The sequence below is a fragment of the Hyaena hyaena genome, unplaced genomic scaffold (assembly GCF_003009895.1).
Source record: "Hyaena hyaena isolate Hyena2069 unplaced genomic scaffold, ASM300989v1 scaffold_21, whole genome shotgun sequence".
NCBI lineage: Eukaryota > Metazoa > Chordata > Mammalia > Carnivora > Hyaenidae > Hyaena > Hyaena hyaena.
The window spans coordinates 1,329,179-1,356,962 of record NW_024080653.1 but is presented as its reverse complement, the minus strand read 5'-3'; the positions used below and the strand labels follow the sequence as shown (position 1 = coordinate 1,356,962).

The window sequence follows — 27,784 nt, the reverse complement described above, 5'->3', positions numbered from 1 at the left end:
GTGAGATCGAGCCCAGCTTTGGGAGGGCTCCTTGCTGGGTGTGGGGCCTGTTTGGGATTCTCTCTCCCTTTCCCTCTGCCCCTCTCATTTCTCTCTCTCTCTCTCTAAACAAGCAAGCAAGCAAACAAAAAGAGAGCTTATTCTGTGTATAATATGTTAGGATTTGTATGAACACAGTTGGAAAGTGGTAACTGTGGTGACTTCTGGGACAAAGGGGCTTGGGGGTCAGCTCGTCAACACACGCCTGACACTGGGCTGAGAATAATTTAAACTCGTCTTTCATTCTGTCCCTCTTTTACTAGATATGGTTGTCATAAACATAACCTCCTTTTTACAATGGATTTTCTCGCAAATCAGATTGGCGGTTTTGCATGGCAGCAAACACCACGGGGGAGCTGCCCAGAGGTGGAGGCAGGGAGCAGCCACAGCTGTCCCCGCTCCCGGCCAGCTGTGTTGACTTAGTGCACCTGACCTCTCTCATCTGCAGAAGAGAGACAACAGCTGTGCCTGACTTGTCAGTTGATTGTGAGGATTAGATGAGATAAGGAGTCAGGATGGTATTTGTAGCAGAGATGGGCAAACAGAAGGCTCTCGGTACAGGATAGCTGACTACAAATTACACTTAGTGAAGGAGATTTGAGAAGATACAAAAGAAGCGTGCACACCTGTAATTTAATTGCAAAAACACAATGATGCCGTATAAAGTTCAAAGTATTTGTTCACAACCACAGGGATCTTAAGACTTACAGAGCATGATTTATCAGTATTTTTCTTGAGCATCTACTGTGGGCTAGGAGCTGTTCAGAGATGTAAAGTGCTGAAGGAGGCTCTCTGGGCTGCTCTGCTGAGCCCAAAGCCCTTTCCACTGTACCCCTCCAGGCCCCCATTCTGTACTGTGGCACCTCACTGTTTAAACTTTCCCCTTTACTTAGTTTTTAGTTCTTAGTTCCTTAGTTCATGACGACTGCCTCAGTGAAATCATCCCAGGTGCCCTTCCTCAATCAATCTGCTTTCTTTTTTTTTTTTTTATGTTTGTTTATTTTTGAGAGAGAGAGAGAGAGAGAGAGCATGAGTCGGGGAGGAGCAGAGAGAGAGGGAGACACAGAATCCGAAGCAGGTTCCAGGCTCTGAGCTGTCAGCACAGAGCCCGACGTGGGGCTTGAACTCACAAACCGTGAGATCATGACCTGAGCTGACGTCAGATGCTTAACAGACTGAGCCACCCAAGCACCCCTGAACCTGCTTTTTTATCTGCCCTATCTGCAATGGGGCTGTGCTTCTTGGAGATTTTCTTCAATGCCACGTTTGTAATGTCTTCCTGCCCCAGTGGAAGAGTTGCATAACCCTTCTCTGGGCTCTTGGTCCCATCTCTTTCTCCTCTTAGATGTGGCGGGTCCTGGGGTGACCTTGGGAATGCCATGGCTTGGCATCCTGAAATATTCCCACCCACCAGTACATGCCTTCTTGTCTGTCCCCTTCTGCCTGGATGCTGGGTCCGTAGAGGAACTGAGGAAAACCACACAGCCATTTAGCTCCCCGAGGACTAGGGCCCGAGGCAGGGTGGGCAGGGAAGGGATGGAGGAAGGAGTGACATTAGGGTTTGCAGGAGCTGAGTCTTGTGAATACAGAACATCCAGGGCCCTGTGGTTAGTGGAGGCTCTGGGCAGAGGAGTTAGGATGTTTTGGGACTCTGGAGAAGGGGCCCCGTCAGCCTTTTAGCCTTATCTGATTGCCCCAAAGCCTCTGTGAGAGAAATGCTCCCTGTGTTTCTGAATCCCCGCAGATAGGCGAGGTCTCTCCTGAACTGCTAATAGTTAAGATGCTGGGCCCCAATCCCTCAGGCAGGTTGGGGATCTTTCAGCCTTGCCCTTACACCTTTTCCGGATCTAGGTAAGCTCCCAGCAAAAGACCCTTCTCCACCAGCAGCCTGGCTCTCCCCTCCCCCCCCTCCCGCTACCCCCCAGCAAATAAAACCAGAGCTCTCTCCAAAACTGATGCTGTAGGGTCGGGATTGGACCGCCAGCTCCAAGCCGCCAGACGGATGCTCCGAGGACTCCGCCAGCCCCCAACCCCGGGGATCTGGCAGGCCCCACACAAGCCAGGATTAGGGTTATGGCTGCCACGTAGGCCACGGACAATCACTCTGTCCCCAGCCCCCAGTCCGGGGCTTGCACACGCGGCCCGGTGCACAAAGTTTTGCGTAATGTAGGGCCGATGGAAGAAGCCACTACGCAAGCCCCTGGTTCATTAAACGGCCACACGTTCGGGGCCTATAGTGTGACACGCTCCGTGCTGCGGTCTGCGGGAAGGAGACGTCGGTGCCTGGACACAAAATGTGATCTAGAGAAACAAATGTGTGGTTTTCCCCAGCGGCCTTTATCCAAAGGGTCAGCATTCACACGAAGACGGCAAATGAGCTGTCACCGTCCTGCCAGCCGCGCGACACAGCACCGCTTGTGAACCTTTTCTGACAAGGCAGGCAACCCGCGTTCGCCACTCCCAAGATGGCCACCTGCCCCGGCCCATACTCAGTTCTGCGCAAGCTCAGTTCCAGCTGCCACTCCCAACATGGCACCACCAGTGCGCCCCCCCCCCCCTCCCCCCGCCCCGCCCGGGGAGGGACATAGGGCGGAAGTGGGTGTGGCACAGACGGGAGCCGAGAGGGCTCGTAGCGGCTAGGCGCCGGGGAGTGGGAGCTGCTGGGCCGAGGCGATGATCCCCCCGCAGGAGGCGTCCGCCCGGCGGCGGGAGATCGAGGACAAGCTGAAGCAGGTGCGAATGGGGCCGGAATGCAGGTGAAGGAAGGGGCCGAGATCCGGGCCAGGGCTTCTACTCAGGGAGGAGACAGGGCTGGGAGGGAGCACTCGCTGCGAGGAGAAGGGGTTGGGGGCGAGGCCGCGAGGTTGGACGCGATGGTCAGCTTTAGCCTCTGGCTTCTTGTGATGCCCTCCCCTCCGCTTCCCCCAGGAGGAGGAGACGCTGTTCTTCATCAGAGACAGCCTGGAGAAGAGCGACCAGCTCACCAAGAACATGGTGAGTAACCCCTCAGGTGGGAGGGGCAGACAGGCCTCCAGACCCTGGGGGAGAGCCCTTTTCCTGGCGGTTCCGGTACTGAGGGCCTGGATTGGAGCCTGGGGGGTGATGGGGGTAACGTGTGGGTTTCTCTAGCAACAGTGTGGGGTGGCTTACCTAGCTCTCTTCCCCCTTTTCGCCCCTTCCCTGGGGATGCTGGCTCAGGCGTTCAGCTTTCTGTCCAAGCTCTCCATTCTTCCCTCCCCCCTTCCGCAGTCATTTAGCGAGTGTGACTGACGTGGGCTGGGTGCTGGTCCTGTGTCATCCTCACTTCAAGTGATGATCAGAGGACAAGGTTAGCCGGAGTTTCTGAGTCACAATACACTCAACCTTCACCTCAGAGGGCTTTAGGGCTCGATGGAACTTAGAAATCCGACAGATCTGGGATCTGCTCCTCACCCCTCCCCTTATTTGTGTGTGGCGCCTGACAGGTAGCTCTGACCTTTAGTTAACTCATCCACTAGGAGACAATGCCAGCCTCCCAAAGTGGCTCTGAAGGCCATAGGAGCCAATGCATGGGAATGCATCTTGCATCGTACCTGGTTTACAATAGGTGCTCAACAAATACGAATTTCCTTCCTTGTTTCTAGAAGAGACCAGGAAAGCTGAAATTGAGTAGATAAAAACTTGGGTATGTGTTTAGTAACACAATCATAAAATCCTCGTCCTTATTTAATGAGATTCACCCTTAGAGAGAGAGGGTTCTGAAGGTACTGGCAATGCATTTGAGACTATTCTGTATGGCACTATTTCCTGTTCACTCTAGTAAAGCATCAGAGAGAAGGTGAAATTGAGATTTGGCTTCAGAGGGTGGAAGGGAAGCCATCCTGGGGTGATTACCTTAGAAGGAGTTCGTCTGATCCTTGGGTTGCCTTCAAATCAAACTTCATCCAGTTTATTTGGACCACCTCCTCCTATGTGCTGTGCACATAGTAGGCACTGGGGGTACAGGGGTGAATAAGTACACCCTCTCCCTTCCCTCATGGACTTTATTATCTAAAAAGCCAGAGAAAAGGCGGCAAATGCGGTAGACCCCGTGGGTGGGTAGAAGCAGTTTGGGGACAACCTGAGTCCTGAGACTGGGCTGCCCTCCGCAGGTGTCGATCCTGTCCTCCTTTGAGAGCCGCCTTATGAAGCTGGAGAATTCCATCATCCCTGTGCACAAGCAGACGGAGAACCTGCAGCGGCTGCAGGAGAATGTTGAGAAGACTCTCTCCTGCCTGGACCATGTCATCAGCTACTACCATGTGGCCAGCGACACTGAGAAAATCATCAAGGAGGGGTGAGCTCGGGCCAGAGGGTCACATGGCTGACACCTCTTAGGCCAGCGACCCTAGGCTTTAGAAGGGAGGGTTTGAATAATTGAGCCTAGAATTCCCTGTGTGAATTCTCTTCTTTTCCAAATATTATTCGCTTGGTCTTTCCTCTTCATCTTCCACTGCCCAGGCCAACGCAGCTCTTCTCCTTCACAGCCCAACAGGCAGGCTGGAGGAGTATCTGGGGAGCATGGCCAAGATTCAGAAGGCGGTGGAGTATTTCCAGGACAACAGCCCAGACAGCCCAGAGCTCAACAAAGTGGTGAGGGGCCTGCAGGCTAACGTGGGAGGTTTGGGGACACCAGCCCCTGTCATGGTCTCATGAGGGACACTGGACCAGCTTAAAGGAGATCATATAGAAGAAACTAGTGTGTAATACAGTATGCATACTGTAGCCATTAAGATCTCTGCTTCAGAAATTATAGATACACGTTTTTATTATATTTTTGTAATTTGACTAAACTATAAATTATATAGCAGATGTTTTTATTTTTTATTCTTATAATTATTTTTTTATTTGAAAGAGAGAGAGAGTGAGAGAGTGCACAAATGCAAATTGGGGAGAGGGGCAGAAGGAGAGGGAGAGAGAGAATCTTAAGCAGGTTCCATGCTCAGCAAGGAGCCCAGTGCAGGGCTCGATCCCACAACCTTGGGATCATGACCTGAAACGAAATCAAGCGTCGGACATGCATCCAACTGAGCCACCCAGGCACCCCATAAATTTAACATTTGATCTTCATACATGAACGTGTGTTTTTTTGTCGTAGTGGCAAAATATACTTAATACAAAATATACCACGAAAAAAGTTTTTTAATGTTTGTTTATTTTTGAGAGAGAAAGAGCGTCAAGCAGGGGAGGGGCAGAGAGAGAGGGAGACACTGAGTCCAAAGCAGGTTCCAGGCTCTGAGCTGTCAGCACAGAGCCCAATGCAGGGCTCAAACCCACGAACCGTGAGATCACGACCTGAGCCAAAGTCTGGACGCCCAACTGACTGAGCCACCCAGGCGTCCCTCTTCTCTCGTTTTTGAAACATCTTTATTGAGATACAGTTCACACACCATAACGTTTGCTCACTTAAAGTACACGATTCACTGGTTCTAGTATAAATCGCAGAGTTGCACCATGTCCCTGGAACCGATTTGAGAACACTTGGATCACCCGAATAGGAACCCTGAACCCACTGGCAGCCACACCCCTCCACCCCTCTTCCCGCTCACCCAGCCTCTGCAAGACACTGGTCTGCGCTCTCTTTCTCCAGATCTGTCTATTCCGGGCTTTTCCTGTGCACAGGATCGTATAATATGTGACTGTTTGTGTCCGCCGCCTTTTACTTAGCATGTTGTTTTCAAGGTTCACGCACACGGTGGTGTGGGTGGTGTGTGTCAGTCCCGGGTATGGCTGAATAATACCGAGTTGCATGGGCGGACCACATCCTGGTTCTCCCTTAGCCACTTGATGGACTCACCACTTTTTGGCTGTTAGGAGTAACGTTGCCGTGAGCCCTCAAGTACACTCATTTGTGTGGACCCATGTTCTCTGTTCTCTTGGATGTTCTGGATATCTGTTCCTTATCAGATATATCATTTGCAAATGTTTTCTCTCATCCGGTGGGGTTTTTTTTTTTTCACTTTCTTGATGGTGTCCTTTGCAGCACAAGTTTTTCCTTTGACATTGATCGGTTGATCTGTTTTTTCCTTTTGCAAACCATTTTCCTGTTCCTTTTTTCTTTTTTTAAGTTTATTTATTTTGAGAGAGAGCGCGCGAGTGGGGGAGGGACAGAGAGGGAGGGAGGAGGGAGAGTCCCAAGCAGGCTCTGCACTAACAGTGCCTCGCCCAATGTGGGGTTTGAACTCACGAACCTGTGAGATCATGACCTGAGCCAAGTAAGAGTTGGATGCATGGGGTGCCTGGGTGGCTCAGTCGATTAAGCGTCCAACCTCGGCTTGGGTCATGATCTTACAATTCGTGGGTTCGAGCCCCGCGTCAGGCTCTGTGCTGACAGCTAGCTCAGAGCCTAGAGCCTGCTTCAAATTCTGTATCTCCCTCTCTCTCTGACCCTCCCCTGCTCATGCTCTCTCTGACTCTCAAAAAAAAAAAAAAGTCGGATGCTTAACCGACTGAGCCACCCAGGCGCCCCTGCAAACCATTTTCTAACAAGAGGAAATATTAACAGCTCAGTGAGAAAACAATCAGCCAATGTTTGTGAAGCATCCACGTCTTGTAGAACTGTGAGTTCCGCCTGTGAACATACATTTTGAGAGCACACGAGGCAAAGACATAAGCAAGGAGGGCTTCCTGGCCTTTCTTCTCAGAAGTGAAGGCAGAGGAGGCGCCGGCTGACTGCGGAGGCAGCCTCGGACCCTCTCCCTTCCTCCCTTCCGGTGTCCCCCTAGAAGCTGCTGTTTGAGCGGGGGAAGGAGTGCCTGGAGTCTGAGTTCCGCAGCCTGATGACCAGGCACAGTAAGGTCGTCTCCCCCGTGCTCATCCTGGATCTGATCAGCGGTGAAGACGAGCTGGAGGTGCAGGAGGAGGGGCCCCTGGAGCACCTGCCCGAGGGAGTGCTCCAGGACGTGATCCGCATCTCCCGCTGGCTTGTGGAATATGGCCGCAACCAAGGTGAGAGGGCCCAGGGGGCGAGGCCAGATGGAGTGGGATGTTTTTTTCCCCCTTTGATTTCTTTAATCCATGTGGATTCTGTTGCCTTTTTAATAAAAAGAAGTTTAATAGGAAATAACACACGAGCAATAAATCTACAGTTTGTGTACCAAATTGTGAATCCAGCCAAATTCAGGCTTTTCTTTATATACCTTAACCTCCTGTTTCTTTACTTTTTTGTTTGTCTTTTATTAAAAAAAAAAAAAAATTAATGTTTTAATTTATTTCTGAGAGAGAGAGATAGAGAGACAGCGTGAGCAGGGGAGGGTCAGAGAAGGAAACACAGAATCCGAAGCAGGCTGCAGGCTCTGAGCTGTCAGCACAGACCTGGACGCGGGGCTCGAACTCATGAACCATGAGATCATGACCTGACCCGAAGTCGGATGCTTAACTGACATTTAATAGTCAGGCACCCAGGCGTCCCCAGTTACAAAGACGTCAAATAGTGCAGAAAGCCTTTGTTCTTTTTAACAGCTGCATATATTTTGCGGCATGGCGGTAATATCATTTCTTTAGCCGGTCCTGGAATTTAAAAAAAATCTTGAGTCAAGCAAAAATTTTAGAAAACAAAAACTCCAATGAATATTCCATGTTAAGGTTTTTTAGCCCCCCAAGCCCTCCTTCTCTTTGTTAGCGTGTACGCACGCCCGCTGTCAGTGTGCATGACCGTTATCCCCGTCTTCCTTCACAGACTGCATGGTGACAAGTCTCAGGGCTACAGGTAGTGACCTCGTGAACGCATCATGGCTCATAAGCTGCACTGTGGGGGGGCCTCGGGGTCGGCAGGACATTTTTAGGGGCTCCCTGGCCAGAAGAGGGAAGCCGGTGGACAGCCTGAAGACCCCTCAGCACCCTTCAGCCAGAGCCTCTGTGCTTTGGCCCATTCTTTGCATCGGGGCTCCCTGCAGCCCATTTGTTGGGACCTGCTGAAATGTACCACGGTGTTTCCTTGCTCACTCGCGTTTTTGGATTTTCCGGTTTTCTGGTATTGAGAAATAGTACGGCAGGGAGCATACCTGTGCGATTGCCTTTCTTAGGTAGGGAGTTCATGGGTATTTTCTCAAAGACGTAACCATCGGATAGAAGCGTCCAAACAGACCCATAACCTTCTGCCATTGTGAGCTCCTCTCCAGTCGACAGGCCCACACGGTCCCGTGGCTCTTTCTTCTTCATTAATTTCATTGACCTCATTTAGGACTGTCACAGTCCTTTTTCCCCCCCCCAACTTGCTCCTCATTAACGGCTAAAGATACAGCGCGTTTTTCGTTCACCAACGTTTGTTTTCTCTTTGGCTCCTGTAAATCGCCCACGTCCTTTGTCCCCTTCCCAAGGTGAATCTGGATGTTAGTTTTCTGTTTTTTATCTAAAAGAAACTTACCTTGGAAACGTAATTATCGGTTTCCCTTTTTAAAAACAGCCTGGGGGCGCCTGGGGGGCTCAGTCGGTTAAGTGTTTGGACTTCGGCTCAGGTCATGATCTCACGGTTGGTGGGTTCGAGCCCCGCATTGGGCTCTGTGCTGACAGCTCAGGGCCTGGAGCCTGCTTTGGATTCTGTGTCTCCCTCCCTCTCTGTTCCTCCCCTGCTCACATTGTGTTTCTCTCTCTCAAAAACAAATAAACATTAAAATAAGGTGAAATAAATAAATTAATAAAGGTAGCCTGATTTGGGATCAGGCTATGTGGGTGACTGAGAGCCACAGCAGATGCCGCGAACGGGTTAGCGGGCAGAAACAGCAGGCTCTACTGCTTCCCTGCATGCTTGTGTAGGGGGAGAGGGGGTCCCACGGCGGGGCAGGGACCCCAGCTGCCACGGTGCTGTCGCCCCATCTCTCCCCAGATTTCATGAATGTCTACTACCAGATTCGCTCCAGCCAGCTAGATCGCTCTCTCAAGGGCCTGAAGGAGCACTTCCGGAAGAGCAGTTCTTCCTCTGGAGTTCCCTACTCGCCTGCTATCCCCAACAAGAGGAAAGACACGCCCACCAAGAAGCCCACCAAGAGGCCAGGTGAGCCCCGACCCTGGCCTGTGCAGCCCCTGCCAGAAGGCTGCGTGGGGCCTGCCTTGCTTTGGGCCGCCCTGGGCTTAGCCGTGTCGGTCCCTCCAGAGCCTGCCCTCACGGTGACCCCCGACTGTAGGTTCCCAGGACAGAAAGCAGGTGTCTACCCACCTAGCAGGGCCCCATCCATTGCGGCCCCGCGCTCCCCGTGTGTCAGCCGCAGCTTGGCAAGCTGCCCTTGGCTGAAAGAGAGGCTAGGATATCACAAGGTGAGGAGCTGCCGTGAGCATCACCAGGCAGAGAAAGCCCGTGAAACCAGGGTCCTCTTCCACCTTAGCCCACGCTGCAAGCCGCGGTGGCAGGCACGTGCCGGGTGTGGCCTTGGGGACCCCGTCTCGTGACAGCAGGCTGTGTGTAGGGCGTTCCGTCCCCACCTGCCCATGCCCCTCAGAGCACCTGCTCCTGCTCCGGCCTTCAATTAAGGTTTGGAGACACGACAGAGCGGAGGCTGCCCTCGGGGGCCCTAGCGAGCAGAGGGCTAGGGAAGCCGGGCCTGGCGGCCCTAGCAGGAAATACACCAGGACACGGTGGCTGTCCCGGGGGTCACCTGGAAAACCTGCTCCAAACAGTGACTGTGCTAAGCTGGCCTGCCCAGCTGCAGCTGTCTGCACGCATTCGACCCATCCCGGTGCCTTTGCGAGTTGGGCAGGGACCTCGAGGCTGTGAGGCTGCCTGCCTCAGCCAGTCTGTGCTCTCTTCCCCATCTCTTCTCTGACAGGCCCACGTTGGGCGAGGGGTGTCCCAGAACCGGTCTGCACTGGCCAGGCCGGGGTTCACAGTGGGCCTAATCCGTCCTCGGCTTATGGGCCCCAGAACCAGGCTCTGGCTGTGAGGATCCCTGTGGTTGCCATGCGGGCTCCACACTTGTCAGCAGCCAGTGGGTCAGGACCGCTGTTGGGAACTAGGGAACCGGGCCCGGAGGAGAGGCGCAGGGAGGCCTGGGTCGGTCAGTAATTTAATACCAACCTCAGCGTCTCTGTGATAATTGGGAGCCTGATGGGTTTGGCGGCTGCCTGATCAGTGTCCCCCGTCCACACCCATGGCAGCGTTAGGCTCGTCAAGGCCCGTCTGCAAGCCCATCTGCTCCTGGCCAGTTGTGGGGCAGGAATCTGATTCGCTCATTAGCAGGATCGCTTGTCGAATGGGGAGAGCACAGGGAGACAGATGCTGAGCTGGGGCCCTGAACCTGCTCATTAGTAGCTAATTGTGATGTGGTACAAACAGAAAGAAATGAGCCACTCCAGACCTTGCCCCTTCTCCCCCAGCTGGGGGTTGGGGGTGGGGAGCTGCCCAGGACCCAAGCTGCCTCACTGTGTTCAGAGACACGGCTGGGGGTGGGAGACACAGGACTCTCCGGGGACGATGGACCAGAGTTACGTACTGGGGCCTCGTCCCGCCTCCCAGTGCATTTCATTCACGAGGCAGCTGTCTCGTCCATTTTCAATGCTGTTTCATTTGCCCGCGTTTTCTGCCCTGAGACGTCTCGTTCCTGCAGAGGTGGCTGACCCCGGCGGCTGTAGGCACCGCAGTGCTGTTTTCGTTGTTTTCACTTGTGATACTAACTGTTGTTTTTTTCCCCCATGCCGAGAGCATGCACCCTTTCTGCTGCCCTCCCTCCGGCTCTGTGTGGTGCCTTCTGTTAACTGCCCTCCTCCCCCCCCCCCCAGCTTCTGAGTTTTTTTCCCATTGCTTTGGGGGTTCAGGTGGCTTTGATGCACGGGGCCAGGCTGCCTCAGGGCCTCCAAGCCTTCCGCCTTGGGCATTGCTCTCCCAGGAAGCTCAGTGCTGTCTCCCCGACTCCCGGGTTCTGTTTTCTGTCCACCTCCGTTTGGCCACTTCCCAACACTGAGCATGCCCAGCAGGGGGACTCTGCCTGGGGTTTCAGGCCGGGCCATGGGCCTGCTGGCCTCCAGGGGTCCCCAGGCTCTGCCAGCCCTGGCTGTGCCCTCTGGGTGTGAGATCTTCATCACCAGCTCCTGTGTCCTGAGCCCTGGTCTATTCTGACTTAAATGCCACTCGCTAGTGTTTTTTCTTTTTGGCTTCTCCTGATGGATCTTTGCCCATCTCCTCTCCTTCACCCGCTGCACTTTCTAAAGAGAACTCAGTCCCGCACGGTGAGGGTCAGTAGCAGAGTCAGGAGGCCCATGTGGGAGACGACCAGCGGCCGTTCCTTCCCGCCCGTCTGCAGCGTCTCTGGCGGGCCTGGGAAGGGGCCCGCTGGAGAGGGGGCGTGTGGGCATGCTCACTGTTGGGGGTGCCGGGTGTGGGGCTCGGGGCCGGGGTGGGGGGGCAGGTGGAGGGCCGCTGCTGTTTTCTCTCACTCATTTCCTAGGTCCTCTTATCTCCTCTCTGTGTGGCTCTGGTGACAGGGACGATCCGTAAGGCTCAGAACCTTCTGAAACAGTATTCCCAGCATGGTCTAGATGGGAAAAAGGGGGGCTCTAACCTCATTCCTCTGGAAGGTAATCACCCTGTGTTCTCTCCTGTTCCCTCCTCTTCCACCATGTGTCCACACTCGCGGCAGGGCAGAGCCCCCGAGCCCCCAGGAGGGCTGCGGGAGAGTCCCTGAGAGGGAAGCAGGGGGTGGGAACAGCACGTCCCTGGTGCCACTCGTTCCGCTGGCACAGGGGCAGCCTTCTTGGCCTCGGCCTGGTCCTGTCTGGCTGCCGGCAGCTCTGCCCTCCCCGAGGCTTCCCACTCCCTCCCCTCCCTGTCTCTGTCCTTGTCTCCTATTTGAACTCAGGGGAGGTTCTTTGTCATGGGCAGCCCTTTCACGCTCAGACCAGCAGTGGTAGGACCAAGCTGGCCTAGGCCTCCGGGCCGCCCCCTCCGCCCCCGGCTTTAGAAAGGGGAGTGTGAGCCCCAAGGGGGACTGGCAGCCTGCAGGCCATGCCCCTCCGGTACCTCCTGTCAGAGGAAGGGCAGCCCTGCCCTGGTGGACCTGACCCTCCTTTGGAAGAATAAGCCGGGGAAACAAAAGAAGGCTGTTCCATTCACCCAGCAGGGACATTTGTCCAGCTGAGTCTCTCCCCAGATATGGCGAGGTCAGTAAGCCCCCTGGGGCCGAGCATCAGACCCTCTGCAGCTGTCAGGAGCCCTTCAGAGCTTGGTGGCCCTGCAGGCTTTCTCTGGCCTCGGGCTTGGAGAAGCAGCTCAAGAACGGTCTGGGGCGCTGCAAGTCAGGCTTGAAATGGCTGTTCCCAGGGTGGTCCCAGTCACAGGAGGGGCTCAGAGCCCGCTCCGGCACCCCTTCCCTTGCACCCCATCTCACACCCCACCCGGGAGATGGAGGGCTTCTTCCCTGGCCCCGAGGGCGAGCCCACCCGGCCCCCGGATAAACACTGCTCGCGTCTGCGACCGACCTCTCGCTAGGTCCCGAGCATGATTTCCGAGTTAAGCACCTGTCGGAGGCCCTGATCGACAAGCACGGGCCACTGGCTGGTGAGTACGCGCAGCCCAGCCCGAGGGCAGCCAAGGCAGCGGCCCACAGAGGGCTCTGCTCTGAGGATGAGCCAGGCCTATCTGCCTCCCTCCCTCTCTCTCTCTCTCTCTCTCAAGTCTCTCTTTTGGGTACTAGGTCTCCTTGCCTCTCCAGATGGGAGTGCATGCCTGGCTCTCAGGGCCTGGGCCAAGGGAGAAGTTGCTGCTACTTGGAAGGTGGCTCCCGGCAGGGCAGGGAGCCCTGACATCTGACTCCAACAACAGTTCCAAAGCTCTGACTCGGAGCCCGTTCCTTTGCTGATAGCACCAGGTTGCCTGCAGGCGGGGCCGGGTCTCCTCCGGGGGCAGCTGACCGGCCGGGAGCCCTCCTTTTCTGGGACTCACATCACCTTTTCTCAGAGGTTGCCCCTATGCCAGCAAGCCTCAGAGCGCATAGCCCACCACCTTCCTAGATATTCCAGAAGCTCTGGCTGGGCTGATAACTGCCTTCAGTGTCCCAGCATTTTCTCAGATGAATGGGCACTGCTGCTTGCCCACCTTGGCTGCCTTTCTAGTACCATCCTCAGGCCTGGGGTCAGGTACACCTTAGTCAGGAAGCTGATTTAGGGCTCCTGCCTCTTTATCCCTTTATCCATCTCCCTCTACCACCTGTAGCACATGGTACCCTGGGAGATAAATACTGTCTGGCAGGGCTGAAAGCAAAGCCACAGGGCAAAGGCTGGATTCAGCCCCCATTCTTTTCCCACGAACCGGTCAGGCCTGCTGGAGCCCTCTCAGCTTTCTGCCAGAACGGTCCACCTCCTCCCATGTGCTGCTGGCCTGGCCTACAGGCCAGGAGCTGGGGAGACCCATGCCCCCCCAGCAGGGAGAGCGGCTGCCCCCCAGCCCAGCTGCTGAGGGGCACTGCCGTCCCCCCAGGGAGAGACGACACGCTGGACGTGGAGACCGACGCCTACATTCACTGCGTCAGCGCCTTCGTCAAACTGGCCCAGAGCGAGTACCAGCTCCTGATGGATGTCATCCCCGAGCACCATCAGAAAAAGACCTTTGACTCCCTGATCCAGGTCCTGCCCCGCCCCACCCTGCTCCTGGGGCCTGGCCTGATGCCCCAGCAGAAGCTGTCACTGCAGAGGCTTGAGTTCGTCCACAGCCACCAGCGCGTCTGGCGGGAGGGGGTGTCTCCCCATTGCCATCTGCGTCTGCGGGGCACCCTGGCTTCCTTCCAGGAGTCCTTACTGTCCCCAGGAGCCAGATCTCACCTTTCTGTCCCCCTGTGTCCTTGCCCTCTCAGGATGCGCTGGATGGGCTGATGCTGGAGGGGGAAAACATCGTGTCCGCTGCCCGGAAGGCCATCATCCGGCACGACTTCTCTGCCGTGCTCACCGTCTTCCCCATCCTGCGGCACCTCAAGCAGACCAAGCCCGAGTTTGACCAGGTGCTCCAGGTATGTGGGTAGGAAGGCCCCTGGGGACACGGGGAGGAGGCCTCTGGCCCGCCTGGCGCGGCCCCCCGAGGGAGCCGCCTTCTCCGGCCCTCACACCTCTGCTCCCGGTGTGAGTGGAAGGGCTTCAGCGGGGCCCTGGACATGTGGGGACACTCCCGGGGTGACCGGACAAGAGGGGAGGCCCTGGGGTGAGGGCCAAGGAAGCGGCTGGCAAGGAGCTGGCCTCCCCTGCTGTGTTTGATCCTTAGGGAACGGCCGCCAGCACCAAGAACAAGCTGCCTGGCCTCATCACCTCCATGGAGACCGTCGGAGCCAAGGCGCTGGAGGACTTTGCTGACAACATCAAGGTGCTGTCTGTGGGCAGGACCACCAGGGGCCTGCTTCCTGCCAGGACCCGCTGGCCTCCCTTTCTTTCCCGGGGGGGGGGCTCCTGGGCCCCCCGAGGGGTGAGGCTCCTACCCCACTTGTCCTGTCCCGTCCTGATCGCCTTTGTGCCTGAGGGGCGCCCTGACACCGATCTGCCACGAGGTGGCACCAAGAGCCGACTGCCTGGGGCCCGGGGTGGGGGGGCCTTGGGAGCAGGTTCCGGAAGTTGGGCTGGTTTTTTCCACAGAATGACCCGGACAAGGAATACAACATGCCCAAGGATGGCACCGTGCATGAGCTCACAAGCAACGTAGGTGCTGCCCCAGGCCGCCTCGGGGGGTGGGGGGGGCCCAGGCTGGCCCGGAGCCACGTGCCGCGTGCCGGCAGCCAGATGCATGGCAGAGTACTTGGCATCTCCAGTAGAGCATTCAGGGCAGGAGGCTTGCGACCACCCGACTCTGGGCAGACCCCTGGCCCTGCACGTGCCCTGGAAAGGTCGGGGGGGTGCGTTTGGGAGGCGATCTGACCTTTGGGTCCTGCCCTTAACCTTTCTTCTCCTCACACAGGCCATCCTCTTCCTGCAGCAGCTCCTGGACTTCCAGGAGACGGCTGGCGCCATGCTGGCCTCGCAAGGTACTTGCTGCCTCCCAGTGGGGCCCCTGACCGCATGCCCCTCTCCTCCCTCTGGCTGGAAACACGGGGTTACCGGCCACCTCCGGAAGAGATTTCCTCCAGCCCTGTGCAGTGGGGTTTGAGTGTGCCTTTCCTGTCTCCCTCCCTTCTCGCTCCTTCTGCCCTCCCGGCTCTGGAGAGTGGCAGCCCCTGGGTCAAAGATGCCCCGCCTGCCTCGCCCCTCCTTCCGCATGTCTCTGCTTGCTCTTGTGTTCGCCTGTCTTCCCAACGGGTCCCACGCAGCTGACCGTTCCGTGGGCTGGCGCTCAGGGCTGGCCTGGTGTCTTCCTGCCGACCGCTGCCCTGGCACAGGGGCATTTCTGAGCACCAAAGCCCAGCCCAACTTGTTGGGGCCCCTGGGCCCTCCCTTCCCCCGCCCCCCGTTTTGGGGTGAGGAGCGAGGAGCGGCCTCTGGCTTGTGGTTCTCCAGCCCCCCACTTCGCTGCGTGTTCCCTTGCGCTCGGGTCCGGCCTGGGTGTGTCCTACTATCTGTGTTCTGGCTGCCAGGGGAGGGTTCTGCTTGACTCGGGGGACATGGTCTCTAACCTGTGTTTGCACTTTGCGTCTTTCTCCCTTCTTTGTCTCTCCCTCTGCTCTTCTGAGTGCACTGCCTTTCACTCCGTAGTTCTTGGGGACACATACAATATTCCTTTAGACCCCCGAGGTAAGCAGCGGGGCTCTGCAGCCCTATGGTACCCCGGTGTAGCCCCACGGAGGACAGAGACCCCTGGACAGACTCAGGACCTACTGGGGAGCGGGTGTCAGAGGGGACATGGGTGTCTTCGCAGCGCTCCCAATGGTCTCAGCTCCCCACAGGGCCGCTTTCTGTCCCTGAGCTTACTCAGGTGGCACCCTGCATGGCCCCTCCCCCTTGGCCTCTGCTTGTTCAGAGGGGGCCTGATGGAGGGGGTTGTGGGAAGTGGGGGAGAAGGGGCAGAGGCCGTGGGGAGCCAACAGATGGGATAGGTTGGCCTTGTAGACAGCACCCAGCGTGGGTCGGGTCTGGGGGGCACGGGGGTCCCACTCCTTTCCCGCCGGCCTTCCTGCTGGTCATAGGCCAGCTCATTAGCCATGGCACCCAGTCACCGCAGAGGGGCTGGCCCTGGGCTCCAGGAAGGGTCTGAGGGAGGGTTCCCTGCAGCAGGCAGGAGCCCAGTGGCTCTGCAGACACCCAGCTCTGCCCTCTGAGCTCCCCCGCATCGTCTACTCAAGGAAGGCTCGGGGCCTCTCCCAGGGTTCCCACAGTGGCTTCTGGGGCTGAGGGAAGGGTCCTGGCTACTCCCACCATTGCAGTAACTGCCCTTTTCCTCTCCCAGAAACCAGCTCTTCAGCCACCAGCTACAGCTCCGAGTTCAGCAAGCGCCTGCTGAGCACATACATCTGTGAGTGCCGTCTAGCTGGCCGCCCGGCCTTTGGGGCTGTAACCTAACCTGCGATTTAGGGGCTGAGGGGCGGCGCTGGGCAGAGGGCCCCTGAGGCATGTGGAGCCCAGAGTTGGGAGGGACAAGGACGAGGGGTAGGAGCTGATTCATGGACCAGGGATTAGGTCATGTTGGTCAGACTGCCATGGTGGATGTAGCCACACCCTCCCCCGTGCAGGTAAAGTACTGGGCAACCTGCAGTTGAACTTGCTGAGCAAGTCCAAGGTGTATGAGGACCCGGCTCTGAGCGCCATCTTCCTGCACAACAATTACAACTACATCCTCAAGGCCCTGGAGAAGTGAGTAGATGCAGGTGCCGTGTACAGCTCTCCCCCCCCTTCCTCCCAGGGCGGCCCGTGCCCTCTGCGCAGCCAGGCGAGGAGGCAGCGCTTTACCCCTTGAGGCCCCAGGACCTGGAGTGCATAAGGCAGGCCGCACTGGCGCTGCTGCGGAGGCCGGCCACCTTCGGGCCTTGAGAGCCGACTCGGTCCCCCTCTGCTTTCGCCCTGCTCCTGCCCCAGGTCCGAGCTGATCCAGCTGGTGGCTGTGACCCAGAAGACTGCCGAGCGCTCCTACCGGGAGCACATTGAGCAGCAGATCCAGACCTACCAGCGCAGGTGGGCCCCTGCCGCGCCCTCCCCTCACCCCTTCTTCCTATCCGAGCTTCAGGCGGAGTGGGGTCGGTAATGGGGTGCCCTGTGGAGCCAGTCCCAGCCCTCCGCTTGCTGTTAACCACTGACAGCGAGGAGAGGGGGGCCGCCTCCCCTGCCGCCGCCGCTGTTCTCGGGGCTGCAGCAGCCAGCCTCCCCAGAGGGGGCGCTGCGGGGGCTGCGGGCTAAGAAGAATTGAAAGGCCGCCGTGGGAGGTGTGGGAATGTGAGGCCAAGCGAAGAACAAGCTTGCCAAAGCACTTGAGCTTGCGGAGCCTGGGCCTGCGGCTCCCCTCCTGCTCCTCCTCCAGGGCCCTCTGGGGTTCGCGGGTCTCCTTTTGCGTGTTCCTTCCCGTGAGTGGTCTCCCTCCTATCTTTGTCCTCTGAGTGCTTCTCGTATCTGTTCAACATCTTGAATTTTGTTTCTTGTTCTTAAAAGCAAGCAGCGTGAATGTTATCTTTGTCCGAGGAAAAAGTCTCAGTTGTGTTCTGCCTAGACGTGACCCCAGTTGGTTGCTGACCTCCCCCTCGCTCAGTAGATCAAGAGACTTAAAAAGCAAAACAAACGAAGGGCGCCTGGGGGGCTCAGTCAGTTAAGCACCGACTTTGGCTCAGGTCATGGTCTCACGGTTTATGGGTTTGAGCCCCGCCTTGGGCTCTGTGCTGACAGCTTGGGGCCTGGATCCTTTTTCGGATTCTGTGTCTCCCTCTCTCTCCGCCCCTCCCCCACTCATGCTCTCTCTGTCTCTCTCTCTCTCAAAAATGAGTAAACATTAAACACACACACACACACACACACACACACACTAAACCTGGGAAGCGGCAGCAACCTGAGGCGTTCCCTTCTCCACCTTCTGCTTCTCTCCCCTCCTGGCAGCTGGTTAAAGGTGACTGACTACATCGCTGAGAAGAATCTACCTGTATTCCAACCAGGAGTCAAGGTGGGTGGAAGGCCTGGGCTGGGAAGGGCTGCCCAGCAGATGTGATGCTTGTTGTCACATCTCTGGGGAAAAAATGCACGAGCATCCCACTGGGATGAGCGAAGGATGCCTGCAGCCACCAGGGCAGCGGGAGAAAGGGCTGGGCCAGGTGTCTCGGGAGGGAGCCAGTGTCAGGGCGGCTCTGCTCTGAGGGACACTTTCTCTGCCCTGTCTCGCCACCCCCAGCTGAGGGACAAGGAGCGGCAGATGATCAAGGAGCGGTTCAAGGTGAGCTGGGGTCCTCTCCCCTCCACTGCTTCCTGCCGCTGTTGCAGGGACACGGGCCCAGAGTCTTTGGGTTGCTTCTATTTCCACCTTTTTGGTGGCCAGGGCTTCAATGATGGCCTTGAAGAACTGTGCAAGATCCAGAAGGCCTGGGCCATTCCTGACACGGAGCAGAGAGACAAGATTCGCCAAGCTCAGAAAAACATCGTCAGGGAGACCTATGGGGCCTTTCTGCACAGGTAGGCCCTCCAGGCTCCACCTTCCCAGCCCTCCGCCCCTCACTTCCCCCCTGGCTGGGGCTCTGCTCTGCTCCTGTTCAAGAAAACACGGAGAGGCCGGTGGGTGTAGGTGGCAGAGCCAGTGCCCTGGGTTTCGCTGGGGGGCCAGACAGGGATGTCACTCAGGGGCCCCCTGTCAGGAGTGCCTTAGGCTGGGATGGAGCCGGTTTGGGGGGATTGCGAGCCTGCCCCCTGACCTCAGTGCCTGGTCAGGTACGGCAGCGTGCCCTTCACCAAGAACCCCGAGAAGTACATCAAGTACCGCGTGGAACAGGTGGGCGACATGATTGACCGCCTCTTTGACACCTCTGCCTGAGCCCGCTACTGTCACTGCCTGGTTCTGCCAGATCAGCCATCTTGTTGGACAGATAAACCAGTGTTAACTTGCCTCCGGGCCTGGTGAGTGTGACATCCTTGGGGACAGGGGCCTTCTTCCAGCCCTTCCCCAGCCCGGCGCCCTGTCCCCGAGCCCTCGGGTCCTGGTTTGCATTCCTTCCTGGGGCCCCCCAGGCCACCACTCTCCCGGAACACTGGAGTTCCCTCACACCTTAGGTTTCATGACCCTGAGCCTGCCTGGGCCACTTGCTGGCTTCCAGACAGGAAAGGACAAAGAAGAAAGACAAAGGCCTGTGTCCACAGTTGCCTCCTGTGTACAAGGGCGGGAGAGCAAATGGCCCACCGCTGGCCCAGTTTAGAGCTGGGGGTGGAGAACGCCCCCTTTAGCTCAGAAATGTCTGTAGGTCCCAGGGGGGCAGGCCACAGCGCAGCCAGAGAGCATGGAGAAAAGACCAGTAAGACCGACCCACTCATGGATTCGGTGCAGAAAACGTCCCCCATCACCCACGGTCAGCAAGTTGGGGTGTTCTGCCTCCCAGGCATCCCCCAGGGGACTGGAGCGGAAGTGCCCTCTCTCCATGGTGTCTGGGGTCCAGCACACTGCAGAAGGAGCTCTGAGAAGCTGTGGCCTGACTCAGTCCTGTCCTGGTGCCCAGGGCCCCCTGGCCCAAGGCCAAACAGCGGTAGTCTCAGAAATGGGGGCCAGGAGCACAGCGGGACTTGCGTGCGTCGGCCCCACCCACCTAGGACAGGGATGAACAGCCAGTTCAGTGAAGACAGGTGCTTGAGGTGCACACGCACACGTCACTTGGGTGACGGGTTTATTTCACGCTCTGCTTACATGCTGTCAGAAGGGAGAACTCAGGGTGGCCTGGGATCCTCCAGGCTTCGGAGAAGAGTTGACTTCCTCCTTTCTCCAGACACTCTGTCATGGCCCAGCCCCTGGGTGTGCAGCTCCAGGCCCTGTGCTGTCACAGCCTGGGCTGCCCGCCGTGGGGTACGGCCTTGCCAGGGGCTGGGTCAGACTTGCACGTCGCCCACATCCAGAGTCCAATGAAGAAGAACTGGCTACACACTACCCCCACCACATACGCCAGGAAGAAGACGCGGTCGGCAGCCTCGGCCAGGCTCCTTCTCGACCCCTTCGCTCTGGGGGCGCCTGGTCAGGGGAGGTGCAGGAAAAAGCAGTGTTTTTTGGGGCTCACCCAACATGCTGGCCCAGAGCAGAAGAGTGAACCCTAGGGAGCTGCCAGCCTCTATCTGTCCCTTCCTTAGATTTACAGCTAATATTTGGGTCGGGCCCATTTCAAGCCTTCTTGAATTGAAGAAACAGGCTCATAGAGAGGCTCCGGTGGGCATAGGGTTATCTCCAGGAGTTGAAGTCACCTGGGCCCTTACAGAAGCTAACCTGGCTCCCTGCGCCAGACCTGCGTCTTCCAAGGTGGGACACAGTGGAGCCCAGGGACCGTGGAGCGAGCAGAGTGAATGCACGGAGCCTCTAAATAGGCTAGCGGATCCCGGCCTCAGCCCTGGGTGCGGGCCTGCTGTCTCTGCCCAGTCACACCTGCTCCTAGGCTTACTCCTCCCTCTTCCCCTGGTCCAGGAAGGGGCTCCTGCCCACCTTCAGGATTTGGCTCTGAGTCCCCATGATCTTGCTGCTCCCCTCTCCGGGCTGGGCTGGGGCCGCTCTTGGCCCTGAGGTTGCCCCAGGCCAGCAGCGCGGCCAGCATCACAGTCTCCATGGTGCTGACGAAGAGCAGCAGCAGTAGCACAGTGAAGTAGTAAACTGGGGGCAGGAGGGTGGGGTGGGGAGGTCAAGGCCAGGCCTGCACCTCTCCTGCCCAGGGAGCGAGGCGCCGCCCGCCCGCAGAGGGCAAGGGGAGGGGCCGGGGAGGGCGCAGGGACTCACTGAGCAGCGGGTTGCAGGAGGAGGAGCTGGGCAGGGCCTGCACCAGGGAGGAGTGGAAGACCAGGTAGCCCAGCAGCAGGGTCACCTTGTAGGCAATGCGCTCAGCGGCCCGGAGGGGCAGCAGCCCCCCGCAAATGTCCGCCAACAGCAGCGCCTCCCCAGGCACCAGCAGAGCTATGATGGCCTTCAGCGCTGTGTTCTCCAGGCGCAGCTGGAGGGAAGAAAGTCAGGGCTTTGTGGGGGGGTCAGGGGGCTGGGCCGTTGCACGGTGACTCCATGGCCTCTGACCGTGTGCATGACGCCCCCATCAGCCCTCTGTCAGCCGCGTCCCAACTCACCGTCACCTGAAAGCAGGGCACCAGCTGCTGGGCTGGGACTTGGGTTTTCAGATCCCGAACTACGTACTCCCTCTTGACGCTCACGATCTCGTTCACCGCGTGTACCCGGAACTCCAGCTCCAGCGCTGGAAGGGGTGAGGGTGGGAGTGGCCAAGTAGGAAAGAGGTACCCCTGCCCCCCTCCGAATCTCTCTTGGGAGTAAGGGGCAGGGACCAGCTGGAGTCCAGGGGTGATGGTGGCTGGGGGCTGTGCAACCCCCCACCTTCTCTCCAGCCCGGGAAGGGCCTTCTGAGATGCGGAGGTGAATTGAAGTAAAAATAAATGCCCTTGGCACCGCTCCTTGGAGAGAGGAATGGTTATGGACTCCTCCACCGGTACCTCATCTCACACCTGCCCTGTTAGCCCCGTGGGGCAGCCGCTTCTAGTATTTCCTGGGGGGGGTGGGGGGAATGTGGGCCAAGGGTGGAATTTCTGGGCCAAGCTGGATGTCACCCTTGGGTCTGTGGGATATTTACTGGTGGCTACGCCTTCAGAATGCTTCCAGGAATAAGGCTGCAGCAACCCAGGGCTCTGGGCTCGATAAGAGTGGCCCAGACACTGCGGTTAGGCCCTGGCCATTGAGGGCAGTTGCCCTGGGGACGCTGAGGGGAGACTAAGGGGGGCTGCAGCCCAGAGCAGGGGAGAGCTGGGGGGTGGGCCGCCGTTCGGGAGCTGCTCTGCTCTGGGATCCCTTCAGCTCCCCTAGACTGGTGTGAGCACAGGCCTGCTGCCCCCGTATGGGTTGTCTGCTGGAGCCCAGAGGCTCCCCTCTCCCCTCCCCCTTCCCCCAGCTCGTGTCCAGTCAGCACCACTGTTGCTGAAAGCGTAGAAGCTGAGGTTGCAGTCGCTCTGGTCCCTGGGGAAGTGGAGGAGCTCAAAATCACAGTTGGTCTCGGTGGTGAGGGCCAAATACAGGTCAACGTGGCCGTCGGGGTCCACTCGGGCCCGCGGGCTCTGATCCTGCCAGTCCACCCAGAGCCTGTTGGGCAGGGGGAAGACACCACAGCCAGAGGCTCAGCCCTTTCTCAGAAGGGGTATGTGGGGCAGACCCCGGCACAGCCCAGCTGCCCTCTATTGCCATCCGGGTTCCAGAAGGGTGAGGGAGACACGGGGCAGGGAGGCACCATCTGTGGTCCGGCACGGCCGCCAGGAGGGGGATAGTCACTAAGGAGGGCTTCCCGGCACAAGAATTCCCACCTCACTTACGCCTCCCGGATGGTGAGTCCCGGAGTCCAGAGTGAGTCCCAGGGCAGTGTGACTGCATGCCATGGGTGCACACCCGCGTTCCAGGCCAGGCGAGTATCCAGCCAGGACTGGGGACACAAAGAAGCCGCTAAGTCTCCCGCTCCCATTTATTCACAAGCCTCTTGGCAGTTTGCTGAAGGCTGGTGCCCCTGAGCTGGACGAAGAGGGGGTTCTCCCGTCCGCCTTCCCAGCCCCTGGGCGCTTACCAGCCGAAGCAGCAGCATGGAGGACACTGTGTACCGCAGGATGTCCTGAGGGAGGGGGCAGGGCGGGCAGTGTGTCACCTGGGGTTGGGCACTATGGGACAGAAGGAGGCAAGAGACCCCACCGCTTGCTGGGCGCTGAGTCCGGTCCCATCCCCAGCTCAGCACCTGTTTCCTGCTCCCTCCACGGCCTCCGTTAACACTTACCACGTTAAACACGTTGGACACAAACACTTGCACGTCCACGATCAGGGGGGCGCTCCCATTGTTTGGAATCTGGATGGTTTCCTCAATCTCCTGGGGCCAGTTGGGGTCGAAGTAGGCTGGCCAGGCTGAAGAACGGAGGTGGAGGTCATTTGGGTGGGTGCCCTGGGGTCCAAATCCCAAAGCTTAACGACTTTACTCTCTCCACCTACCAGCGGCTCGCGTTCTAAAGCCCCGCCCCTGGACCGTGGGCCCAGCGGTGGTGGTGGCAGTGAGCGTGAGGAAGGCCAAACGGAGCAGGAGCTGCCGGGCCATCTGCAGTGGCGACGTGGAAGGCTGCATGGAGCAGCAGCATCCAAACTGCAGCCTCTATTTCTGTTGCTTTGCTGGGGGACTGGACAGTCGGGCGGGCAGCTGCCCTGTGCAGGGTCTCTGGGGCCTTGGAGTCGGCACCCTCCCATCCCCAACCCAGGGTTCTGCAAACACCTGAAGACAAAGCACAGGACCCAGCCCCACCCATCCTGCACCTGCCCAGGCTTCCCTGCCACGCTCCATTTCCACCACCTGCAATCAGTTGCCCCATTCAAAGATGGCCAAGCGGACTGGGCAAGCACAGATCCCCCCTCCCACCCCACCCCCACCTGCTCCTCTCAATCTGGGCACATGCCGCGGGTCTTCCCTGACGTTTTGCAAGAGGGCACCTGCCTGGTTTAAGTATTCAAGCTCTTGCCAAAGTACCCTGCCCTCAGCACCATGAGATACGTACACCGTTGGGAGTTTTCCTGCCTCTCCTCACTGAACTGATTCCATGTAAAAAGCCTCGAAAGGCTCAAGAACTCCCAAGAGTGGGGCAAGCCCTGGGCGGGCAGAGGTTGGGTCCTGAGCAAAGCCCTGTGGCATTCCCGCTCCAGCACCCGAGTCTCAGCCCGCCCCAGCCCAGCAGTGCCTTCGAAGGGCTCCTGGGTGTCCCGGAGCAGGACTGCCGGTGAGGGGTGGCTTCCCTGGCCCAGAGGAAATACCTAGCTGCTGGAGACCTGACCCCAGACAGAAAGAAAGCCCAAGGCTGAAAGTGGGTGGGCGCTGATCAGTTTGCGGACACTGGGAAGGGCCCCAGAGAGCTGTGCAGGAACGTTACTAGGAACACAGTGTCTGCACCCGCTCATCGACCGACTTAATCGTGAGGGCTTAAACACTCTGCCTGCCTTTGTCGCACGCGTTGGTGGCTGCCGGTTCCCCGATCTATATATACTTGGCGCCTCTATGTGCAGAGAGCCTTGGTCATCCTGTGCTTCCCGGCTTCAGTTAGGGATTTCCATGCTGACTTTTTTTTTTTTAATATTTTTTTAATGTTTTATTTATTTCTAGGAGAGAGACAGAGAGAGAGAGACAGCGTGAGCAGGGGAGGGTCAGAGAGAGAGGGAGACACAGACTGAAACAGGCTCCAGGCTCTGAGCTGGCAGTCAGCACAGAGCCCGTCGCGGGGCCTGAACCCATGAACCACGAGATCATGACCTAAGCGAAAGTCGGTCGCTTAAACGACTAAGCCACCCAGGCGCCCCTTCATGCTGACTTTTAACTCGGCTGCCTTTGGTGCCTTTGTTACCCTCTTTCCCTGTGGCTCATTAAAGCACCTTGCATCCATTCATCCACAGCTCCCCCGTGAAGTCCCAGAGGCTTCTGACCAGGGGGCCTCATAACCATGAGATATGCGGAGACACAGGGGTGGTTGCATGTGAAAAGGTTTGCATATTTTATTAACAGATGAAATTCCCTCCCAAACCGCCCCCCACCCCCACCTCTGACGCCAATCCTTTAACACCAAAGCATACTCGCTAAAGTGCGCTCAGGTCGCATTCACTGTCGGGATGCCGTAGGGCGCATTTTGGTCGCGCCAGGAAGGGCTCAAGGCTGGCGGACCGCTGAGAGGTGCCAGCACAGGGGCGGAGGGCCCGGCAGCCTCGCTCACGTGCGTCAGGTCGGTGGATTCGCGCTCCAGGACGCTGCTGCGGTGGGTGCCCTGCGCCGCGTTGCACACGCGGCCTGAGGCTCTCCGCGTGGCACGGCGCAGCAGACCTGCGCAGATCTTGCGGAAGCCCTTGCGGAAGTGCTTGGAGACCAGCGCGTAGACGATGGGGTTGACACAGGAGTTAGCATAGGAGACTAGGTGTGAGAGGATGCGCAGCGCGTAGGTGGCAGGTGTGAGCGGGAAGCGGCCGAACCACACGCAGAGGATGAGCGCGTGGTGGGGCATCCAACAGAGGCAGAAGAGCGCAGCCACGATGATGATCATGCGCGTCACCTTGCGCTTGGCGCGCCGGGCGCTCGAACCGGCGGCCACCGGGTCAACCGTGCGCCACAGGTAGCGCAGGGTGCGCGCGTAGGTCAGGCCCAGCACCAGCACGGGAAGCAGGTAGCTGAAGACAAAGGTGCAGAGGTCCATGGCGCGGCGACGAGGCGCGCTCCACGCCGGGTGGCACACAGTCAGGTTGGCCAACTTCGACTGGCGGTAGTAACTCAGGTAGGGTCCGGAGAAGAGCAGCGACAGCCCCCAGATGAGCCCGATGGCAGCCAGCGCGTTGCGAGGCGTGCGCAGCTCCCGGGAGTGCAGCGGGTAGCGGATGGCCAGATACCTGTGGGTCAGGCCGGGAGGAGAGACGGGTGAACAGCTGAATTCGCGGCGCAGGGCCGGATCTTTAAACCTTGAACCCCTCACCTTCTCTCAAAGAAGGTCCCTAGCGTAGGATCGCACCGCACACGGCCGGAGAGAGCATCCCAGACACCGCACTAGCGGAGATGCAGATTCGGGGCGGAACCGGCAGCAGGAAAGGCTGGCGCGTGTAGGTCACTCATCTGTTCTTCCCGGGACATAACCACAGTTGGACGCCACCCGGAGGGCACTCCAAGGTTGAACCGGCTTTGGGGTTCTGAGAGGCTGTGATTACCCACCAGTGCCTGTGCCAGGCGCCTTGGGGCTCTAGCAGCCAGCCTGGTGACCCCGTGAGGTTCTATGGGTCCCACCAGCACTCTCTGAACCAGAACCCACACACTCTGCGCTCAGTGGAAGTGGGAGGTATATGGGGGAGGTGGCCTCACCTAGATGCCTGTCCAGGAGAGATCGGGGGGACGTGAGGGTACAGTGACCTGGGGAAATCATGGAGTCCGACCCAGATTTCCTCCCCAGGAACTATCCAGGTGTCCAGCAGAGATGGAAACCCTCTGGCGCCCTCTTCTCTCTGCCTTTGACCCTGGGCCTGGATGTATGTCCGTGTGTGTGTGTGTGTGTGTGTGTGGTGGGAGGTGTCTAGGGACCCTCGGGCGTGTCCGTTTGGACTTTGGCCGGAGCCCTTGCAAAGGACTCAAATTCCGCAGTCTGGACCAGAGCCGACTGCGCCGAGCAAACCGTGGATTCGTGGCTAGAGAGGTGAAGGTGCCTGAGTTTGACGCCAGGAAACAGACCATTGGTTCCATGCACACGATTACTGGATGGGCCACTCTGAATGAGTCACTTCTGAACTCCATCTCCTCTGTCAATTGCGCATGGTAATCCCATCTCAACTCCACAGGGGCACTGAGCTCAAAAGAGACAGAAGCATGGGAAAATGCTCTGCGCCAGAAAACGCTCCACCTTCAGGTGCCAGTGGCGCTGGAGACCTGAGATCTCCAGGATGGAGGGGCGAGGACTCACCTAGCCGAGGGACACTGCAGTCCCCCATTCTTATTCCTCTTTTTCCTCCTCGGCGTCAGTTTGTCTCTCACTGTCTTCCAGTCCCTTTGCCTTCTTAGTGTCCTGTCTACTCTCCATAGATCCCTGCTTGACCCTGGAGTCCCTCTCCCTTCTCCAGCCACCACCCGGGTGTCTGACCCTCCCGGGACCGCCAGGGGACTCGCTCACCTGTCCAGGGAGACAGCGGCCAGTGTGAAGCTGCTGGCGTACATGGTGAGGAAGATCAGAAAGTGCACAGCCTTGCAGAGCAGCCCGCCGAACACCCAGCCGTCCAGGGTGTAGATGGTGGCCTGGAAAGGTACGCAGCACACGATGAAACACAGGTCGGCCACGCCCAGGTTGAGGATGAACAGATTGGTGGTGCTGACCGCCTGGCCGCCGCGCAGCAGCACGGCCAGCACCAGCGCGTTGCCCACGGTGCCCACCAAGAAGATGAGCACGAACAGCATGGGCACGATAATCGCCTCGGGCTGCCAGCTGTCCCTGCCGTTCGCCTCACTGGCGTCCTCGGCCCGCGGGCCACCCGAGCCATTCATGGCGTCCCCGACCCCGAGGCTGTCAGGGCTCCTGCCGCCGTCTGAGTTCTGGCGAGCGCGCAGCTCCCGCGGCTCCAGCCGCTGCAGCGCCGCGCGAGTCGCCCGGAGGTGCGGGCGGAGTGAGCCTCGCCGGGCTGGGGCGGGAGTTGGGGTGCGCTGGGGTCAGGGGGAGGAGCGAGCAGCCCGAGGGGTGGGTTGAGCCCCGCGGCAGCCTGCCGCGCTGGGGGAAGGGCTCTCGAGGGGCCCACCCCGAGGACAGGGGCCGCCGGTGCCTGCTCCGCCCGTCGGCGCGCTCCAGCACCCAGCCAGCCGGTGCCGCGCGGAGAGACGAACTGACCTTCCAGCCGTGCGCCCCGACTCCTGGCGCCTGCGTGTGCGCCACGGAGCTGGGAGCGCACGCCTGGGGACCACGCATACCTCTCCCTGCAGTCTGGCCGGCGTGCCTGGCCTCCCCAGGCTGGCTGGGCGCGTCCTGGGAATATTCCCGGGAGGCCCCAAGGGGGTGGCGAGGAGGTGCCGAGAGGCGGAGGTGGACGGAGGGGCCTCGGCTTTCCCCAGCTGGCGAGGGGGACTGCACTGCCGTGCCCCTTCTGTGTGTCAGTCGCTGTCCCTTGGCGCCGTGCCTCAGTTTCTTCAGCTAACCTGGGATCATAGGACCTTCTGGGAGGGCTCTG

The 27,784-nt window shown here is 58.5% G+C and overlaps 3 protein-coding genes across 10 annotated transcripts; 1 reads left to right on the top strand and 2 right to left on the bottom strand.

Annotated features, from left to right (window-relative positions):
* Positions 1-2,661: 2,661 nt before the first annotated feature.
* Positions 2,662-18,964, top strand: EXOC7 (exocyst complex component 7). Of its 8 annotated transcripts, XM_039226336.1 has the most exons (21): positions 2,662-2,772; positions 2,968-3,033; positions 4,170-4,354; positions 4,545-4,650; positions 6,783-7,005; positions 8,882-9,049; positions 11,470-11,562; positions 12,473-12,541; positions 13,460-13,605; positions 13,833-13,985; positions 14,234-14,332; positions 14,599-14,661; positions 14,918-14,984; positions 15,649-15,687; positions 16,340-16,405; positions 16,623-16,743; positions 16,966-17,061; positions 17,971-18,034; positions 18,260-18,301; positions 18,404-18,537; positions 18,790-18,964. In XM_039226336.1, the coding sequence occupies exons 1-21, from the start codon at positions 2,713-2,715 to the stop codon at positions 18,890-18,892; spliced, it is 2,163 nt and encodes a 720-aa protein (XP_039082267.1). In that variant the 5' UTR covers positions 2,662-2,712; the 3' UTR covers positions 18,893-18,964. The 8 variants fall into 8 exon arrangements, with proteins under 8 accessions (XP_039082267.1, XP_039082270.1, XP_039082269.1 ...); XM_039226339.1 differs by lacking the exon at positions 11,470-11,562; XM_039226338.1 differs by lacking the exon at positions 12,473-12,541.
* Positions 18,965-19,678: 714 nt separating this feature from the next.
* ZACN (zinc activated ion channel) lies at positions 19,679-23,192 on the bottom strand. The gene is made up of 9 exons (XM_039226271.1): positions 23,063-23,192; positions 22,854-22,978; positions 22,650-22,694; positions 22,405-22,511; positions 22,008-22,177; positions 21,160-21,284; positions 20,822-21,032; positions 20,534-20,698; positions 19,679-20,071 (listed from the first exon to the last, which is right to left on the bottom strand). Exons 1-9 carry the CDS (start codon positions 23,190-23,192, stop codon positions 19,884-19,886), a joined length of 1,266 nt encoding a protein of 421 aa, XP_039082202.1. The 3' UTR covers positions 19,679-19,883.
* A 1,501-nt stretch (positions 23,193-24,693) lies between these two features.
* On the bottom strand, positions 24,694-27,110 carry GALR2 (galanin receptor 2). Its single transcript, XM_039226269.1, has 2 exons — positions 26,743-27,110; positions 24,694-25,480 (listed from the first exon to the last, which is right to left on the bottom strand). The coding sequence occupies exons 1-2, from the start codon at positions 27,108-27,110 to the stop codon at positions 24,694-24,696; spliced, it is 1,155 nt and encodes a 384-aa protein (XP_039082200.1).
* Between the last annotated feature and the right edge of the window lie 674 nt (positions 27,111-27,784).